At 47.2% G+C, this 19,972-nt stretch overlaps 1 protein-coding gene across 1 annotated transcript; it reads left to right on the top strand.

The window, feature by feature from the left end:
• The first annotated feature begins 13,404 nt into the window (after positions 1–13,404).
• On the top strand, positions 13,405–19,362 carry LOC127946115 (uncharacterized). The gene is made up of 3 exons (XM_052542417.1): positions 13,405–14,323; positions 14,386–18,959; positions 19,219–19,362. The coding sequence occupies exons 1-2, from the start codon at positions 13,405–13,407 to the stop codon at positions 18,342–18,344; spliced, it is 4,878 nt and encodes a 1,625-aa protein (XP_052398377.1). The 3' UTR covers positions 18,345–18,959; positions 19,219–19,362.
• Positions 19,363–19,972: the final 610 nt, after the last annotated feature.

Here is a 19,972-nt window from a genome sequence, read left to right as displayed (position 1 = left end):
GATTTAGATCGATAGATTCAGATATTACGATAAAACCTTGCTTAAGAGTCAAGATCTGTAACTATATCTGCTCAAGATTTGATATACTGTACTACTGTTGCTGAACAAACAAACAAAAAAACCTCACAGATGGCTATATGTGACGATTGTCCATCTTATTAAAAAGAAACTAATATTATAGTTTAGTATGGCAGCTCATATTTCTTATATATATATATATATATATATATATATATATATATATATATATATATATATATATATATATATATATATATTGTGACGACCTGGGTATTCATTGGGCTTTTTTCCAGTAGACGTCGGATGACTCCGCCCCCCGTAACCTGGTTGCATCCGTGACACCTGTGCCCAATTTCCCTTGCCTCTTTATAAGAAGCAAGCTTGATGGCAGAAGAGCGGGCGGCCAACTTGATTGTTTTTCGTTATAGTTTGATGTTTCTTTTTTGCACACATCACGAGACCACACCACAGGATATTACATTCTCGCACATATCTTTAGGATGCCATTACTGCCTTTGAATACTATCTTAAGACGTTTTGGTATATTTGTTTGAGCTAAATAAAAGTTTTTTTTTACGAATTGGCTTTCTTATGTCCCAGTTTTTGTTGCGTCTCCTTTTTGAGTCACGGGACGTAACAAATGGGGGCTCGTCCGTTCTTAGGCTAATTCTATGCCTTAGTTGAACATGTTTGATTATTTGGATTGTTTTGTTGTTTTCTATTCCTTTAAAGGGGATTGGAAATTATTTGGTCGTGACGTTTGGGGGATCCCAATTTGAATAATTACGTCATGATAGCTGAAAGCGTTTGGTGTAGCTAGTTGTTTGGTCGTCGTTTGAATCCTCCGACTGGTAAGTTTCTTTTGTGCAATAGTGTTTGTTTTGACTTGGAATTTATCCCTGGTAGGTTTAGCGGTGTGTTTCCTTTGAAACATATCGGGTTTTGTTATTTTTTGTAGAGTTGTGGTGAACGCGGGTAGTAGCGGTTGTCTCGGGAGCATTTCCATGGTGTTGAGAATTGTCGCTGGTTTAACCAGTTGCAGTTCCACCCACTGGGCTTGTGTGCTTAATTTCCCCCCGCCAGTATCCACATGAAGATTTAGGTTTTAGTTAAGTAGGTAGATTTTTGGGAGTTAGATAGTGGGCTAATTTCCAAGTATTTGATTGCACATTTGAATACTTTCAGTCTGTGGTTTATTTGCTTATGGCTGATATTGACCAGTTTGTTGAATCGCCGTCGTACGTGTTGTTAAATAAGTGTACAAAAGAACAACTTTTGAATATCGCTGAATATTATGAAGTAAAACTTAGCGATAAGAGAATAAAAGAAAGTAGTATTAAAACTGAGCTGAGGAATAAACTGGTTGATAAGAAAGTTCTGACAGCTGAAATGAGTGAAAGTGACCAGCATGTAAAAAGTTAGACTACACAGTCTGCTTTAACTTTTGACCAGCAAAAAGAGTTATTATTGTTACAAATGGAACATGAGAAAATAAAGCAGAAATCGGAGCGTGATAAAATAGAATTGGATAAAGCAAGGATGGACTTGCAGTATTTAAAACTGAAGCTCATTGAAGAAGGTAAAGTTGGTGACGTTGGGTCAATTGTTGGTCAGAGTGAGAAGTTTCCACTGAATCAAAGCTTAAAACTTGTTCCTAAATTTAATGAGGTTGATCCGGATGTTTTTTTTACTATGTTTGAATGTGTTGCGGTGTTACAAGGTTGGTCTAAAACCGATTGTGTTCTGTTACTACAGAGTGTATTGGTCGGTAAGGCTCAGTTAGCTTTTGCTGCTTTGAGTACAGATGACTGTAGAGATTATGAAACCGTTAAATTCGCAGTTTTGAAAGCATATGAGTGTGTACCAGAAACATATCGACAACGTTTTAGGTCTTGTAAAAAGGAGCAAGGACAGACTCATTTGGAGTTTGTGCAAGATTTAAGACGACATGTTACTCGTTGGTGTGCATCGCTAAAGGCCAAAACATTTGAGGAACTGCTGGAATTGATTATAGTTGAACAATTTAAACTTTCCGTTTCTGATCCAATTGCGATGTATATCAGTGAGCACAAAATTGAGTCTCCTGAGGCGGCAGCATTGTTGGCTGATGACTTTGTGCTCACTCATAAAAACACTGCTGCTGATTGGAGAACACGTGAAGTTGCCGCGAATCGTGTTACATATGCTGGTTCTCAGGGTGGATGCTTTTCTTCAGGGAAGTTTGATTCGTCTAAAATATGTAATTACTGTCGGGGAAAAGGCCATTGGAAAGGGGACTGCCCTATACTTAAAGAGAAAAATAAACAGATTGACGTAAATAAGTTTAAGCCTGCTGCAGTGGCAAATTCTGTTCATTCTAGTGGGGCTGAGTCTGAGGATAAACTGTTTAATGATTATTTGTCCACTTATGCTCCTTTTATTACAGAAGGTCGAGTGTCATTGTCAGATGGAGTTGAAGTTCCTGTCAGAATTCTACGTGACACAGGTGCTATGGATTCTTTTATTTTAGAGTCCATTTTGCCGTTTTCAGTGCAATCTGAAACTGGTAATAGTGTTTTAGTTTGAGGTATGGGCTTAAATACATTAACAGTTCCTCTTCATAAGGTTAAGCTTCACTCTGACTTAGTGACTGGGGAAGTAGTAGTGGTTTGCGTCCTGCTTTACCAATTGAGGGTGTACACCTTATCTTGGGAAACAAATTAGCAGGAGATAAGGTGTGGCCAAATGCGTCTCCGTCTCCTATGGTTTCATCTAGTGGAGAGTTGAGTGAGTACGAAATGGTGGTAGACCCTGTGGGTGTTGTAACTCGCGCTATGGCTAAAAGTATGGAGCATTTGAAGCCTCAAGAAAGAAGTGAGCTAAAGGCACAGCACATTTTTTTGCCTGTACCTGATTTGTCTTCTCTGCCTTTTCCTCTGTCTGCAGATGAGCTGAGTAAAGAACAACGGTTAGATTCCACTTTGGATGAGCTGTTTACCTCTGCACTTCAGGATGGCGATGTATCAGATAAGACTAGAGGCTATTTTGTACAAGATGGGTTATTGTTGAGGAAATGGAGTCCTCATGGTGAGAATTTTGTGGGAGATCCTATTGTTCAGGTAGTGTTTCCCACAAAATTTCGGCGTGGCGTGTTGGAGGTTGCACACGAAAAGTCGGGGCATTCTGGGGTGCGTAAGACCTATGATCGTGTTTTGCAGTATTTTTTTTGGCAACATTTAAAGAGCAATATTTCAACCTATATACGGTCATGTCACGTTTGTCAGGTAACCAGTAAGCCAAATCAAGCCAGTTCCATTACATCCGATTTCTGCTGATTGTAATCCCTTTGAACATCTTATAGTTGATTGCGTGGGCCCTATGCCACCTTCAAAATCGGGAAGCAAATATTTGCTTACGGTCATGTGTTTGGCTACACGTTTTCCTTCAGCCTATCCATTGCGAACAATTACATCGCGATCAATTGTAAGAGCTTTGTCACAATTCATGTCATTTTTTGGCATTCCTAAAATCATTCAAAGTGATCAGGGTACTAACCTTACCTCTCATCTCTTCCAACAGGTTTTAAAACATCTTAAAATCAAACATAATCTTGCTAGTGTGCATCATCCGCAAAGCCAGGGACCGTTGGAGAGATTTCATCAAACGTTGAAGTCTCTTCTTCGTGCTTATTGTGTGCAGTTGGACAGAGATTGGGAGGAGGGTTTGCCCTGGTTACTACTGGCTGCACGTGGGGTTGTGCACGAAAGCACTGGGTTTAGTCCCAATGATTTAGTTTTCGGTCATAAAGTTCGTGGGCTTGTGGGAGTGTTACAAAGTTCCGTCAAAATTTCTGACTCACCGAAAAATCTGTTGTCGTACGTTTATGGGTTTAGACAGAGGTTAATTGAGGCTAGAGCATTGGCCAGAGTTCAACAAAAAAAACAACAGGCAGGCATGAAACGGTTGTATGATCGCCAGGTGGAATGTCGTGTTTTTGAGCCAGGAGACCAAGTTCTTGTGTCACGTCTTTTGCCATCTTCTCCTTTTGAGGCAAAATTTGAAGGCCCGTATGTGGTGAAGCGTAAATTGAGTGATGAAAATTATGAGATTTTCACTCCGTTTCGGAGAAAGTAAACTCAATTATATCATGTGAATTTACTGAAACCATATTATGAGAAGTCTAATGGGGAAGTAAACCCTGTTTGTTCTGCTCTCCTTGCTGTTTCAGGTGTTGGAGCTGGGTTTTGCTCCGGGCAAATGGAGAATGAGGGTAAAGAACCAGATGATGGTATTTTACGTGGACGTTTAAATAATTCTGAGTCTTTGGAAAGGTTAAACGATGATCTGGTCCACTTGTCTCCTTCGCAGGTGGCGGAGTTGAGTGCACTTTTGCGGAGTTTCCCTGGGTTGTTTGGAGATACGCCGTCTCGAACAGATTGGGTTGAGCATGATATTGATGTGGGTAATGCTTCCCCTGTTAGACAGCGTTATTATCGTGTGTCACCAGAAAAAAAGAGATTTGATGGAAGCAGAGATTAGGTATATGCAAGAAAATGATATTGCAGTTTCTTCGTGTTCCAACTGGGCGTCTCCGTGTCTATTAGTAGGAAAACCTGATGGGTCTGTAAGGTTTTGTACAGACTTTCGAAAGGTAAACGCTGTGACAAAGCCTGATTGTTTTCCACTCCCTCGGGTGGACGATTGTGTTGACCAGGTAGGCTCAGCTAGGTATGTAACTAAACTTGACCTGCTAAGAGGTTACTGGCAGGTGCCCTTGACTCGGCGAGCTCAAGAAATCTCTTCCTTCATTACACCATCAGGTCTTTACTCCTACAAAGTAATGAGTTTTGGGCTTAGAAATGCTCCTGCCACCTTTCAACGCCTGATGAATCGTGTGGTATCAGGCCTTGAGGGGTGTGCTGTGTATTTAGATGATCTGGTTGTCTTCAGTGACAGTTGGGATTTGCACTTACAACGTCTGCATGCAGTTTTGATGCGCCTTTCGGAAGCTAGCTTGACTGTGAATTTAGCCAAGTGTGATTTTGCTCGGGCCACTGTGACATACTTAGGTAAAGTGGTCGGAAGTGGTGAAGTTCGACCATTAAATGCAAAAGTTCAAGCTATTCAAGAATACTCTGCACCTACTACCAAAAGAGAGCTTATGCGGTTTTTGGGTTTAGTGGGTTATTATCGTTCCTTTTGCTGTAACTTTTCGTCAGTTGTTGCACCACTTACCGATCTTTTGAAAACCAAAACAAAGTTCTTATGGTCGTCAAATTGTGCGCTATCTTTTGAAAATGTTAAGTCTCTATTGTGTTCGTCTTCTGTCCTTGCGGCTCCTTGTTTTGAAAGGTCCTTCTCTTTGCAGGTTGACGCAAGTCAGGTTGGAGCTGGAGCTGTTCTCCAACAGTCTGATGAACAGGGGGTTGTTCGGCCTGTCAGCTTCTTTTCGCGCAAGTTTAACTCATACCAGCTAAATTATTCCGTGGTGGAAAAGGAGGCTTTAGCGTTGATTTGGGCGTTACAGCATTTTGACATCTATGTTGGCTCAAGTCAACCTGTTGTTATTTATACAGACCACAACCCCTTGACGTTTTTAAATTCTCTTCACTGTCCTAACCAAAGGCTGATACGTTGGTCTTTGTTTCTTCAGGCTTATTGCCTTGATATTAAGCACATTAGAGGGTCTGAAAACGTTGTGGCAGACGCCCTGTCATGTTCCCCTATGAATGAGGCTTAAGTTTGTGTAAAAAAACAAAAACAAAAAAAAACAACACTATTTTGGCTCTGGTTGCTGTCTTTGGTACTTAATTTTTTTTTTCTTTTCTGTATGGTGTTTGTTTTTGTTTTAATTGTTTGTCTGTTTGTCACATATATATACAGATCAAATAAATTAAATAAAAAGGTCAAATAAATTAGGCTTTAAAACATTATTGATAGGTAATAAAAACTACAAGAAAATATATATTTTTTTAATTGATTGCATATACAAAAGAATAACTTTAAATGTAAATTCAGAGAGTTGTAGATACTAAAATAACTGGCTAAACAAGTTTTAGAAAAAGAAAACAAAAGAAAACAAAACAAAACAAAAGCAGCAAAAACAGTTTAGCTTTTGTTTGTCATTTATTTGAAGAAATTTCCAAAGACAGGTAGCATTGTTTAAGATTCAAGAAAAGTCCTTGAAAATGTAGAAATAAATATTGTTGACATGTAATGCATGTATTCAATTTCTATTTATGACTTTAGACACTGACTGTCTTGTTTGTAATAAGCAAGTATGAAAATAAAATAATCTAATAAAATACAGTAAAAAAATTTATTTCATTTATTTAATAAAGCTGTAGCTATTATAATGCAGTTGCTATCTTAAACTCCAGGGAAATCTTCTTTCACAGCGGGCTGCAGGCGTTTAAATGCATGAATGCAAGATTGTTCCTCATGATTCATTTGTTCTTGTTAATGATTAAGTGCATTTCACTCAAGACCATGTAATATTTTAGTTTTGCTTTCAGCAAACAAAGAAACCCCATTAACAGGTTTGGTGAGGCTTTTGATGTCCTCGTGTTTGTTTTTGTCCTGGTAAATGTCTTAGCGTTGTGTCTTACTCAAGTTATGCAAATTCTTATTGTATGCATAGAACCTAACACAGCCTTTCAGACTTTATTTGATAAAGTGCACAAACACAAGCGCTCAACACATGCACACTGGAAAGATGATCCTAGTCCAGTGCCTTAATCATTTCCCCCCAAAAGCAATTTAAAAGTATATCTGCATTTGTTTCTATTTGTTTGCTTGCTTTTATTATGTATCCTGTATTTCAGTCGACTTAACTATTGATGCCAGTAATTTGTGACTTAGTCGTTCTTTGATTCAGTTCTTTATTTTCAATGAAAGAGGGAAAAAAAGTTTGCAAAACAGTTATTGACCATTTTTTCTAAAAGATCATATTTAGTGTTGGGTTAGTGAAAAATGCACACATTTCGTTCGACACATTAGTAAGTAGAAATTAATTTCTACCTTCAGAAAGTCATTACAGTAACAAGAACATGTCTACAGGGTATGTGTAAGGACTGAATAGTAGCCTACAGTAAATCTAATTTCTGTAATGACATGAGAACAAAAAGAGAATTATGGTATGACTGGTGCATTTTTACCAAAATTTTTCAAGCTATTAAAAACTATTTTATGTCAAGCTATTAAAAACTTCTTTAGCTGGCCGACTCAGTGTTCACAGAAGTCAGTTCATTCTCAGCACATAGAGACTCTTTCACCTAGATTTCACGCTATAGAGACTGTGTTTTTTCCCTGAACTAGTGTGATGAAATAAAGAGATGGATTCAATAGCAAGTAAAGAGAGTTTATTTAATAAATGTGAAACAGGGATGATGATGATGCAAACAAAGTCCAAGGAAGGCAACACTCAGTGACACAGGGACGCTGTGGTACAGCCCAGTCCGGGCGTGACGATCCCGTGAGGTGAGTGTAGACAAACGATAATCCGGAAGTTGACGGCTGTGAATAATCCCAGGGATGAAGATGACGTGAAGGCAGACATGCAGGACAAACAAACAGGTAGCAAGTAAACTGGACAGGCGTGAACAGACAGGAACAGCCAAACAATGATCTGACAAGGTGAAAACAGAGAGACTAAATAGTCAGCGCAGATCCTCTGGAATCTGCATCCCCTCCGTCTTGAGTCCAGAATATGATTGACCGAATACGTAGGTTCCCCGTCTACGAGTCGCGGCAGTGATGGAACCGGGGACGGTGGATTAAGATGAGAACAATGATCTTGATGACAGTAAATGGGCCGATGAATTTGGGAGCTAATTTATTAGACACGGAGCGGAGTGGAACATTCTTGGTAGAAAGCCACACGTTTTGACCCACAACGTATACTGGAGGCTTTGATCGGCCTTAGCCTTAGTGCGCGCCCCCACCTGGAGCAGAGTCTCACGGGCTCTGGTCCATGTGTGGTGACACCTCTGGACAAAGGCGTGAGCGGAGGGGAATGAGACTTCAGGAATCCAGACTTGGAAAAATAGGTGACTGGTACCCTAGACTACACACAAATGGAGAGAAGCCCGTGGATGACACTGGTAACGAGTTATGTGTGTACTCAACCATAGAAAGCTGTTGGCTCCAGGATGAAGGATTCTTGGACCCCAAACATCGCAACACTCTCTCCAAAAAAAATGCGCAAGGGTGCATCTTGTCATCTGAGGACGAACGTTGGGATAGAACTGTATCTACCCCTCCTCTGTTGCATCAACCTCAACCACAAACTGATGTGAGGGATCAGGGGCGACTAAGATGGGAGCCGAAATGAAGCAGCTTTGAGGTTGATGAATACATCCTCAGCTGTATCGGACCACCTGAATGTCATTCTGGCGGAGATCAAAGCAGTCAGAGGCGAGGCTAGTTGGCTGAAGTTGCGAATAAAACATCGATAGAAGTTGGCGAACCACAGAAACCTCTGCAGGGCCTTACGGGAATCTGGACTTGGCCAATCTACAACAGCCTTAACCTTGTCAGGGTCTATACGCACTCCCTCAGAAGAGACGATGTAACCTAGGGAAGGAACAGACTGTGCATGAAAAGCACATTCAAGACTGAAACAAAAAAACACCTCTGGAGGTTACACCGCCATAATAGTCTACTTGACAGCAATATAACAGGCTGAGAGAGCATTGCTGGGTGCGACAGACAGGATGTGACGAGGATCTGGAAGTTCAGCTGAGACGTGACCAGGCTCTGGATGATCTGTTTTGATATGATGAAGCTCTGGAAGATCTACTGAGACATGATGAAGTTCTGGAAGAACGGTAGTGATCTGACTTGGCTCATAAAGACCAACCGTGACTTGACCCTGTTCACGGAGATCAAAGGTGACCTGACTTGACTCATGAGGTTTAACTGTGGTTTTACTTGACTCATGGGTGTTAATGGTGACTTGACCTGACTCTGGACGGTCAATGGTGATCTGACTCGAATCTGGGAAATCAAAGGGAACCTGACTCAACTCTTGAAAGTCAACCGGGACCTGACTCAACTCTGGGAGGTCAATGGCTACTTGACCTGACTCTGGAAAATCAATGGGGAACTGACTCGACTCTGGAAAGTCGACTGTGGCTGCCATCTTGTGCAGTGCCTCGGGGTTGGTGGCCATCTTGTTCAGGGGCACTGGGCTGGCGGCCATCTTGTACCATAGCACTGGGCTGGCAACCTTCTTGTGCAGTGGCACCTGGCTGGTAGCCATCTTGTTTGGATACACAGGCATAGATTGGCAATCTTGTCTGGAGACACAGGTGTGGCTGGTGTATTCCATAGACCACGATGGTGTAGGTACTTGGTGAAACCCCAAAAGTCCAGGACCTCCAGCCCCTTCATCTCCCACCGAGGCAAGGGTCATCCAAGCATTGATTAAATAAGTCCTTCAATGCCTCATCGTTATATTCCAGCCCTACTGCCATGGTCAAGAAACACTTGAGCCAGACCCCCCACCTCATTCCCCCTTTGTCGAAGGGTGGTTAAGTTCAAGAGTCTCCCTCTCCCCTCCTCCATGGTGGCTGGGGAACGGATTCAAAATCCCACACCACTGGATCTGGGCATGATGAAGTCCTTCTGTCACAAAGCGCAACAAACAAACAGGTAGATACAATAACAATGTTTATTTGGGTATTCCAGAATCATAAATCCAGCCAGGCAAATGTCAAAATCCAGGTAACCAGTCCAAAACATGAAACATGAAACATAAACCAGGGAACACAAAAAGCAGGGTGCGGTAGAGACCAGATTTAATCACAGCGAGAGCTTTCCAATATGCTTTCCCGGTCAGAGAGCACCTGTCCATCAAAAGTGCACTATCCAATCCGGGTAGATCACTGTTAAGCCCACCCCCATGAGAAGATTGTGTCAAAACACCAAACAAAAAACTGCGAAGCGTAAGCGAAATCTGTGGCAATGCATTCAGAATCCACGATTAGCAAAATAAAATCTTTGAAAAAAAAGAATGGAGCATATTTGAAGAGCCGGTTAAATTTTCATTTTGTTTTTCTACTTTTGTAATGGCATATTTTTAATAGTTTCAGAAAAAAGTTCAGTTTTATAAAGTTTCATTCATTTTAATTGAACCAAATGTAATTCCATATTAAACAAGGACTCCATGACAATGACAGAAACAAACCGGGTATATATGGATAGGTGCAAACAATGTGAGTAGGAACAGCTGTGTGCAATGAACAGTGATTAGTCCAGATCAATTGGGGTGATGATATGGGGAAGTGAGACCTCTAGTGGACACCCAGAGATACACAGACCAGACACTGTGACAGGTGCTCTGATTGTTTTTGTTGTAGTATACGATATAGGATATATTCACACATTATAGAAACAAAAATAATGGTGTATAAAAGAGATTTTAAAGATTTAAAAAAAATTGTCGATAAAAGGAATATGACGGAGCTCAAACGCAGTACACACGGCAACCACTAGTTTTAGTTCCTTGTCGCTGTCGCCTCTGGCTTGATTATGTGGCGGATACGAATTAGAGGGCAACGAAATTAAAAGCCCAAATAAGACCGACTACGCCACCCCAAGTTTGATTATAGGGGAAATACTCTAAATAAGAATAAGCTCACAGGTTCAGTTCAGTGGGTCAGGTATGAGACAAAAATTATACAAAAGATTTATTTAATACAAAAACAGAGGAACCACACAATACATTACAAACACTCACAAAAGAATATAGGATTCACAAATGACAATACACATTAACAAAAAAAAAAAAAAAAAAGCACACAGATTGGGGTCAGCATCCAGCTCCTCTTCAGGAATAAGTCCCAAAATTCTCCTATGTAGGAAAAAGGACACAAAATCCCACACATGCACACCAACACACAGCACCTCACTATGGAGCACGGCAATCAGTGAAGACTACCACAACCGAGAGTAATAGGAAACCAATCCTAATCCTTCTGCTGCCCCAATCCTAGAAGAATACACAAACTAAATCAATAATACACACACACACACACACACACTTAAAAACTGTCAGACTGTAAAGTTATAAAAACAGTCAAGGCTACAAGGGAAACTATATACCGCTTACAAGCTGGGTAATATACCAACTCACAAATGAGCCTGCACTTTAGAATGACATAGACATTTAGACATCACCCTTTTAAATGAAAATATTAAAAACAAAATAAATAGGCTACTCTCTGATTTTGTAATCCATATGAAATGTGAATTTCTCTCTGGTGTGGCGAGTCTGCATCGTCAACTTCACCTTTGCAGCGACACAGAAAACACCAGTTTATTACTAAACAATTAAATGTCTCCTTGCATATTTTCGAACCAGCAGGCCATTCTAGGTTGAGCGAGACCCCACGGAATGAGAGAGCGGAGTGTAATATATGGAGAAATGCGCTCTCCGCTCATAAGCTCTGATCGGAACAAACCTGAACCTCGGTCTGCTGAACAGAAACATCAGAATAGCCATAGCCAGACTAGACTATTTTAGAAGAAATTATGCGCTTATTGACAATTTTTTGTATAATTCTTGACAAAATTAGAATATATTAAGGATATTGTCACGGGGTGACGAAAGGGAAGCGGAACTAAGTCCCGCCAGAATTTTGTGTTCCCCTCGGGACGGTGTCGCGGTAACACCGGTCCACTTCCGGGTTGCGCCCGATGTCGCAATAACAACGCTAATGACAGATTGACATCTGGTGTGGGGAGTTTGATGTGGCGATCTGTGAGAGGATTATGGAGGCGGAGTAACCACATAAAAAGAGAAATGCAGAGACCATGCAGGGTTGTGGATTCTATTCGGTCGTTCGTTCTCCCGGCGATTCTTCCTGGTTGGCTTGCCCCCGTGTGTGGTTCTTCTCTATGGACGTGTTCCCCTAGGAGAGGTGAATTCCTGGGACGTTTGGGCTGGCGTGTGGAGGTATTTGAAGACTATTGTGGGGTTTCGGTTATCTGGCTGTGCAACAGATATATCAGCGATCGAGTGGAGATATTCAGGACAGAAAGAGTGTGAGCTCTGGAAAGAAAGTGAAGACCAGGCCGCGCCATCACTATCGGAGGGAAGTTAAGAGACCTGATCTGGGACTTCGATCAATTGTATACATCTGGACTGGGAGTGATAACGTTGTGAAGTGGACGGAGCCATCGTTGGGTGAGTGCTGGCTCTATTTGCACTAAGAGTGGGTGTGCCGTGTCTGAAGTGGTGTGTTTGCACAATAAATCGTTTGAAGTGAAGTTACAGAGTGTGGGGAAGATATATAGAGTTAATGCCGGACGCTCACCACCCCGAGAGCCCACCACCGTCACCGTAATCCACACCCAGGCACTCAACTGAAGTATCCCCCAGCCATAAGCCCCATTTCTTATTCAAGAACACATACATGCTGTTGATTACTTACTCTGCTGTGCAGATCGCAGGATCCTTTGGGCCGAACGCCGCATGTGATGTCCCTATGAAAAGAGGTGGACACACGAATTATTCCTTTCCCGGTCTTAACCGAAGCATCTCCCAGCCGTAAGCCCCACTACTTATTCAAGAACACATACTTACTGTTGATCACTTACTCTGCTGTGCAGATCGCAGGATCCTTTGGGCCGAACGCCGCATGTGATGTCCCTATGAAAAGAGGTGGACACACGAATTATTCCTTTCCCGGTCTTAACCGAAGCCTCTCCCAGCCGTAAGCCCCACTACTTATTCAAGAACACATACTTACTGTTGATTACTTACTCTGCTGTGCAGATCGCAGGATTCTCTGGGCCGAACGCCGCATGTGATGTCCCTATGAAAGGAGGTGGACACAAGAATTATTCCTTTCCCGGTCTTAACCGAAGCCTCTCCCAGCCGTAAGCCCCACTACTTGTTCAAGAACGCATACTTGCTGTTGATTACTTACCCCGCTGTGCAGATCACAGGATTCTCTGGGCCGAATGCTGCATGTGATGTCCCTGTAAAAGGAGGTGGACACGAGAATTATTCCTTTTCCCGGTCTCGACCGAAACATCCACGAGCTCTACTTACCCGGAAACCCCCCTCACTCCGGGACGGGTGACAGACTATCCTGGCTCTTGCTGGCCCCGTACAGGCACGAATTGCTGACGACTCCACGCCTTCCCAGCGTCTGAGGTCTGGCTCTGTTCTGGTCGGGAGACACGGAAGGAACACTGAACTTTTAAATTGCTTTTAACTAAATAAAACCTTGTTCATTTTTTTATACTCTCGTCCGTCTGGTTCTTCTGGTACGCTCCCCGAGGTGATCCTGGGTTTCAGGGGTGGGTGCAGTCCAGCTTGGCCCCCCCGACCTGTGACAGATTTGGCGTAGTCGGCAGGGTTTCACCTCGGGTTGAGCGACCAGGGATTCTCAGATGGCCGACGACGAGGCACTGGGGGCCCCACCCCGAGTCATGCCAGTGTTCATGGGAAACCCCTGGGTCCAGAAATATGGAGGAAATGAGTCAGAGGTGCGCCTCTCCGAATGGCGGGCTCAGATCGAATATCTGGCCGGGCTACAGGGACTGAGCGCGACCCAACAGCTACAGTTTGCCCTCAACTCCCTTGACGGGGAAGCGCGGCGGGAAGTCCAAGCCGCCCCCGAAGCTGTCCGAACCACCGCCAAGTCTGTGTTCAGATTCCTGACGGAAAGGTATGGTGACGCCACTCCAACTGCGGTTCTCCGGGCCCAGTTCTTCAGCAGCAAGCAGGGCCCCCGCCAATCCGTCAGAGCTTTCGCCCTCCAATTACGGGAGCGAGTTACCAGGCTGCAGGGACGCCCAGACCATGGTCTCGGAGATAGTGAGACTCTGTTGAGGGACCAATTCCTGTTGGGGCTAAGGGAAGGCCCGGTACGCCAGGGACTTAGAGTCCAATTCAGAAGGGAGCCGGAACTCACCTTCGAAGACCTAAAGAAGGAAGCGGTGGCATTGGAGAATGATCAGGTTGAGGTGCAAGAACCCCCTGTGTGTGCGGCCGTAAGTAGATCCGCAGTGGCTGTCCCCGACATGGCAGAGTGGAAACAGACTCTGAAGCTCGAACTCCTAAAGGATGTCAGGGAGCAGATGGCGGAGCTAACCAAGACGCTCGTGGACGAGCTGCGTTCTGGGGCTACCAGGCCAGAGGTGAGGCCCATCTCGCGGGACCGGGTGTACTCGGACGGGAACAGGGACGCAGGGAGGCGACCTAACCGGCCCAACCGGCCCCAGTTTGAATGGGACGAGCAAGGACGACCTATCTGCAACCGCTGTGGCCAACCAGGCCATTACAGCCGACAGTGTGGTCCTCGAAGAGGTTCGGAGGGGGGTTTTTAGGTCGACCGGCCACAGTGGGTCGTGTGGTCGGGACCCCCTTAGATGACCCACCCATCGGAGCAGGCTCCAAGGACAGGCTGGTCGGGCATAGCCCAGTAGTGGAGGTCCAGGTGTGCGGTGTGAAGGTGCCCTGTCTCGTCGACACCGGATCCCAGGTGACCCTATTCGCGGAGAGCCTGTCGCAAGAGCTGTTTGGAGATCAGAGGATGCATGGGACGGAGGCTCCCTGGCTCTCCCTGAAAGGAGCAAATGGTCTGGACATCCCCTACATTGGCTACAGGCTGACGGACTTGGAGATCCACGGAGTGATCGTGCCCCAGAAGGGAGTGATCATCGTAAAGGACCACTGTCTGGGGAGTCACCGGGCCTTGCTAGGTATGAATGTATTATCTGCATGTTGGGAAGAATTATTTCGGGCATCGCCCGCTCGAGGGATCTCGCTGGCCAAACAACAGGAATGGGAACGTGTCGCCGCTGACTGCCGACGGATCCAGATGTCCCGGGCCCGGCAAGGCCGCGAAGGGACAGGTCGGGTAGCGTGCCGTTATGCCCTGTCCGTGCCAGCGAACAGCGAGGCCCTAGTATGGGTGCGAGTCCTCCAGCGGGACGTGGGAGCGGAGGAATGGGTGTTGGTGGAGCCCCACTGGGATGGCCAGCAGGTAGAAGTCGCCAGAGGTTTGGCCGTGGCACGAAGAGGACGGATCCCGGTGAGAGTTCGGAACAGGACGCCCCATGTTGTGCACCTACATAAACATCAGCGGCTGGTCAAGGTAACGCCGGTAGAATCCCATCAGGTGCGGGAGGACCAGGACGTGAGCTTTCGCCAAGTACACCCCGCGGTGGTGGAAGTGGCCCTTACCCAAGCGAGCTCGTCGCCCCAGAGCCTAGGGGAGGAGGTGCCCGGCCACTTGAAGGGAAGTTCCCTGCAAGGGGAGGAGCTGGGACCGACACAGGCCAGGAAGCTGCGAGACCTGCTGAGCAAGTGGCAACATGTCTTCTCGGCACACGAAGAGGACTACGGCTGCACCAACGTCGTGCAACATCGGATCCCCACCGGAGATGCAGAGCCCAGTAGAGAAAGGTACCGACCCGTCCCACCTACCCTGTACACGGAGGTCCGTACACTGCTGCAAGGTATGCTCAATCGAGGGGTTGTTAGAGAGAGCAGCAGCCCGTGGGCAGCTCCCATCGTGTTGGTACAGAAGAAGACTGGCGCATGGAGGTTTTGCGTCGACTACCGCAAGCTGAACCTGGTCACTAGGAAGGACGCGTTCCCCCTACCCCGGATTGAGGACTCCCTGGCTGGCTTGACACGCTCGGCATGGTACTCCACGCTGGACTTGGCAAGTGGCTACTGGCAGGTACAAGTGGCCGAGGCCGACCGGGAGAAGACCGCCTTTACCACCCCGTTCGGTCTCTTTGAGTGGGACCGGATGCCCTTCGGCCTCTGCAACGCTCCTGCCACCTTTCAGAGGCTGATGCAGCGGTGCCTGGGAGGTCAGTTGATGGAGTCCGCCTTGGTATACCTGGACGATGTGATTGTCTATTCCCCAGATTTCGACTCCCACTTACAACACCTTGAGCAGGTCTTCGGGGCCATGGAGAAATATGGGCTGAAGCTCCAGCCGGACAAATGGCATCTGTTACGGTGGGAGGTCAAATTCTTGGGACACTGTGTGGGCGCGGCGGGAGTTTCGGTCGACCCGGAGAAGGTGTCGGCGGTGCGAGAGTGGGCTGCCCCGCAGACGGTGAAGCAGGTCCGGTCATTCCTGGGCTTCGTGGGGTACTACCGCCGCTTTATCAAGGACTTCTCCAAGATCGCAAAGCCCCTAAATCAGTTGCTGGCTGGGACAGGACGCCCCCGAGGTCGCGGATCGCCGGCTATCCTATGGAGCCCCGAGTGTGAGGCTGCGTTCCGGCGACTGGAAGACGAGTTGCTGCGGGCGCCGATTCTGGCGTATGCTGACTTCTCCAAGCCCTTTGTCTTATACACGGACGCTAGCAACCTGGGTTTGGGGGCCGTGTTGGCCCAGCAACAGGACGGTGTAGAGCGGGTCGTAGCCTACGCAAGCCGGAGCCTTCATCCAGCAGAGAGGAACGACGCCAATTACAGCTCCTTCAAGTTGGAACTGCTGGCGCTGAAATGGGCACTCAGCGAAAAGTTTAAAGATTACTTGTGGGGTGCCCAGGTGACGGTAGTAACTGATAACAACCCCCTAGTACATCTACAGACGGCGAAGTTGGGGGCAGTGGAACAGCGCTGGGTGGCCCAGTTGGCCAATTACAACTACCAGCTCCGATACCGGCCAGGACGGGAGAACACCAACGCTGACACCCTGTCCCGACTCCCGGAAGCTCAAGGTCCGAGGGACCCACCGGAACCCACACCAGACCCCGAAGGAGAGGAGTATATGGTGGGCATTGTGGAGGCGCCGGGGACTCAACATGAGGGGATGCCTGTGAGTTGGGGATGGGACCCCTGCCGCTGGAAAGAGCGACAGCAGGCCGACAGGGAGATCAGTGGCTTGATGCGATGGCTGGAACGGGGCCGAAAACCAACGTTGGCCGAACAACGGGCCCAAGGGGGAACAGGAAGGAAGCTGTTGGGACAATGGGCCAGACTACAGGTGAAGGAGGGAGTACTCTGTAGGTCTGTCCGAGATCCGGGGCTGGACGAGGAACTCCGACAGATCGTTGTCCCCGAAGGCCAAGTACAAGAGCTCTTGATAGCGTACCATGATCAGCTGGGCCACCAAGGGCACGAGAAAACGGTCTCTCTCTTGAGGCGACACTTCTACTGGCCCAACCTAGAAGCAACGGTACGTACCTTCGTTCAGGCCTGTCCTCGTTGCACCTTGTTCAAAGCCAGGAAGGAGGCACGAGCACCGATGGTCCCCATCCAGGCAAAGGCTCCTCTCCACATAGTCGCAATGGACTTCTTGACTTTGGGTCGGCCGGCAGACCGCTATCAGAACATCCTTGTCATTACCGACTTGTTCACCAAGTACTCCTGGGCCATTCCTACTTTGGACCAGACGGCGAACACCACCGCCACTGCTCTGTGGAGAGCTGTCTTCCAGCCGTTCGGTTGCCCCGAGTTCCTACACTCGGACCAAGGGCCAAACTTCGAGTCTCGGGTAATCAGAGAGCTGTGTAAAGTGTACGGCTGCACCAAGACCCATACCACTACTTACCACCCCCAGGGAAATGGCGGATGCGAGCGGTTCAATCAGACCCTATTGAACTTACTCGGCACGCTAGACCAAGAACATCAGAGCGACTGGGTGAGTGCGCTACCAAATCTGGTTCAGGCCTACAATAATAGTACGCACAGTACCACGGGCTACGCCCCCACTTATTTGATGTTTGGCAGGCATGTGCGGATGCCCACCGACTTATTGCTGGGGACGGCAGCAACCGAGGAGGAGGGGAACGTAACCGAATGGGTAAGGCGCCACCACCAACGCCTCCATTTTGCATACGAGCAAGTCTCGGGACGGATCCGAGCGGCTGGGAAGAAAAACAAGAGGCTGTACGACCGGACGGCTCGGGAAGCCCCCCTTCTCCCCGGAGAAAGGGTCCTGGTAAGGGACAACCGGCGACAAGGGAAGGGGAAGCTCAGTGACCGATGGGAGAATGCACCATACGTGGTCGAGGGCCAGCAGCGGCCTGGACAGCCAGTATATACAATTCGGCCCGAAGGAAAAGCCGGGCCCGCTAGAGTGGTCCATCGGAACATGATCCGCCCCTGTCCGAACTATCCCAGCCCCGTAGAGGAGGCGCCAAAGGAGCCTGAAGCTGTAGCCCCGTGGATAGCAGGATGGGCCGTGATCCCAGGAGAACGGGGAAATGTCCCCGCAGAAATGGCCCCCAGAGACCCGATGGATATGCCTGCGGACATCGACCCTGTCTCGCCACCACGACGGTCCCAGAGGGAGAACCAAGGTCGGCCCCCGGCACGCTATGGAGAATGGGCGACTGAAAGGCGTTCTAGGGACTAGAACGGTTTGGCAGGGGGGTATGTCACGGGGTGACGAAAGGGAAGCGGAACTAAGTCCCGCCAGAATTTTGTGTTCCCCTCGGGACGGTGTCGCGGTAACACCGGTCCACTTCCGGGTTGCGCCCGATGTCGCAATAACAACGCTAATGACAGATTGACATCTGGTGTGGGGAGTTTGATGTGGCGATCTGTGAGAGGATTATGGAGGCGGAGTAACCACATAAAAAGAGAAGTGCAGAGACCATGCAGGGTTGTGGATTCTATTCGGTCGTTCGTTCTCCCGGCGATTCTTCCTGGTTGGCTTGCCCCCGTGTGTGGTTCTTCTCTTTGGACGTGTTCCCCTAGGAGAGGTGAATTCCTGGGACGTTTGGGCTGGCGTGTGGAGGTATTTGAAGACTATTGTGGGGTTTCGGTTATCTGGCTGTGCAACAGATATATCAGCGATCGAGTGGAGATATTCAGGACAGAAAGAGTGTGAGCTCTGGAAAGTAAGTGAAGACCAGGCCGCGCCATCACTATCGGAGGGAAGTTAAGAGACCTGATCTGGGACTTCGATCAATTGTATACATCTGGACTGGGAGTGATAACGTTGTGAAGTGGACGGAGCCATCGTTGGGTGAGTGCTGGCTCTATTTGCACTAAGAGTGGGTGTGCCGTGTCTGAAGTGGTGTGTTTGCACAATAAATCGTTTGAAGTGAAGTTACAGAGTGTGGGGAAGATATATAGAGTTAATGCCGGACGCTCACCACCCCGAGAGCCCACCACCGTCACCGTAATCCACACCCAGGCACTCAACTGAAGTATCCCCCAGCCGTAAGCCCCATTTCTTATTCAAGAACACATACATGCTGTTGATTACTTACTCTGCTGTGCAGATCGCAGGATCCTTTGGGCCGAACGCCGCATGTGATGTCCCTATGAAAAGAGGTGGACACACGAATTATTCCTTTCCCGGTCTTAACCGAAGCATCTCCCAGCCGTAAGCCCCACTACTTATTCAAGAACACATACTTACTGTTGATCACTTACTCTGCTGTGCAGATCGCAGGATCCTTTGGGCCGAACGCCGCATGTGATGTCCCTATGAAAAGAGGTGGACACACGAATTATTCCTTTCCCGGTCTTAACCGAAGCCTCTCCCAGCCGTAAGCCCCACTACTTATTCAAGAACACATACTTACTGTTGATTACTTACTCTGCTGTGCAGATCGCAGGATTCTCTGGGCCGAACGCCGCATGTGATGTCCCTATGAAAGGAGGTGGACACAAGAATTATTCCTTTCCCGGTCTTAACCGAAGCCTCTCCCAGCCGTAAGCCCCACTACTTGTTCAAGAACGCATACTTGCTGTTGATTACTTACCCCGCTGTGCAGATCACAGGATTCTCTGGGCCGAATGCTGCATGTGATGTCCCTGTAAAAGGAGGTGGACACGAGAATTATTCCTTTTCCCGGTCTCGACCGAAACATCCACGAGCTCTACTTACCCGGAAACCCCCCTCACTCCGGGACGGGTGACAGACTATCCTGGCTCTTGCTGGCCCCGTACAGGCACGAATTGCTGACGACTCCACGCCTTCCCAGCGTCTGAGGTCTGGCTCTGTTCTGGTCGGGAGACACGGAAGGAACA

This window comes from Carassius gibelio, chromosome A24, assembly GCF_023724105.1.
Source record: "Carassius gibelio isolate Cgi1373 ecotype wild population from Czech Republic chromosome A24, carGib1.2-hapl.c, whole genome shotgun sequence".
NCBI classification, from domain to species: Eukaryota; Metazoa; Chordata; class Actinopteri; order Cypriniformes; family Cyprinidae; genus Carassius; species Carassius gibelio.
The sequence above is the reverse complement of the archived record's forward strand: the minus strand, read 5'-3'. Positions and strand labels throughout refer to the sequence as shown.

Bases quoted from the DNA above. Each gene is read 5' to 3' on its own strand.
- LOC127946115 (XM_052542417.1), top strand. From the start codon at position 13,405: ATGGCCGACGACGAGGCACTGGGGGCCCCACCCCGAGTCATGCCAGTG. The intron at 14,324-14,385 runs GTTCGGAGGGGG...GGACCCCCTTAG, and splicing joins ACAGTGTGGTCCTCGAAGAG to ATGACCCACCCATCGGAGCA.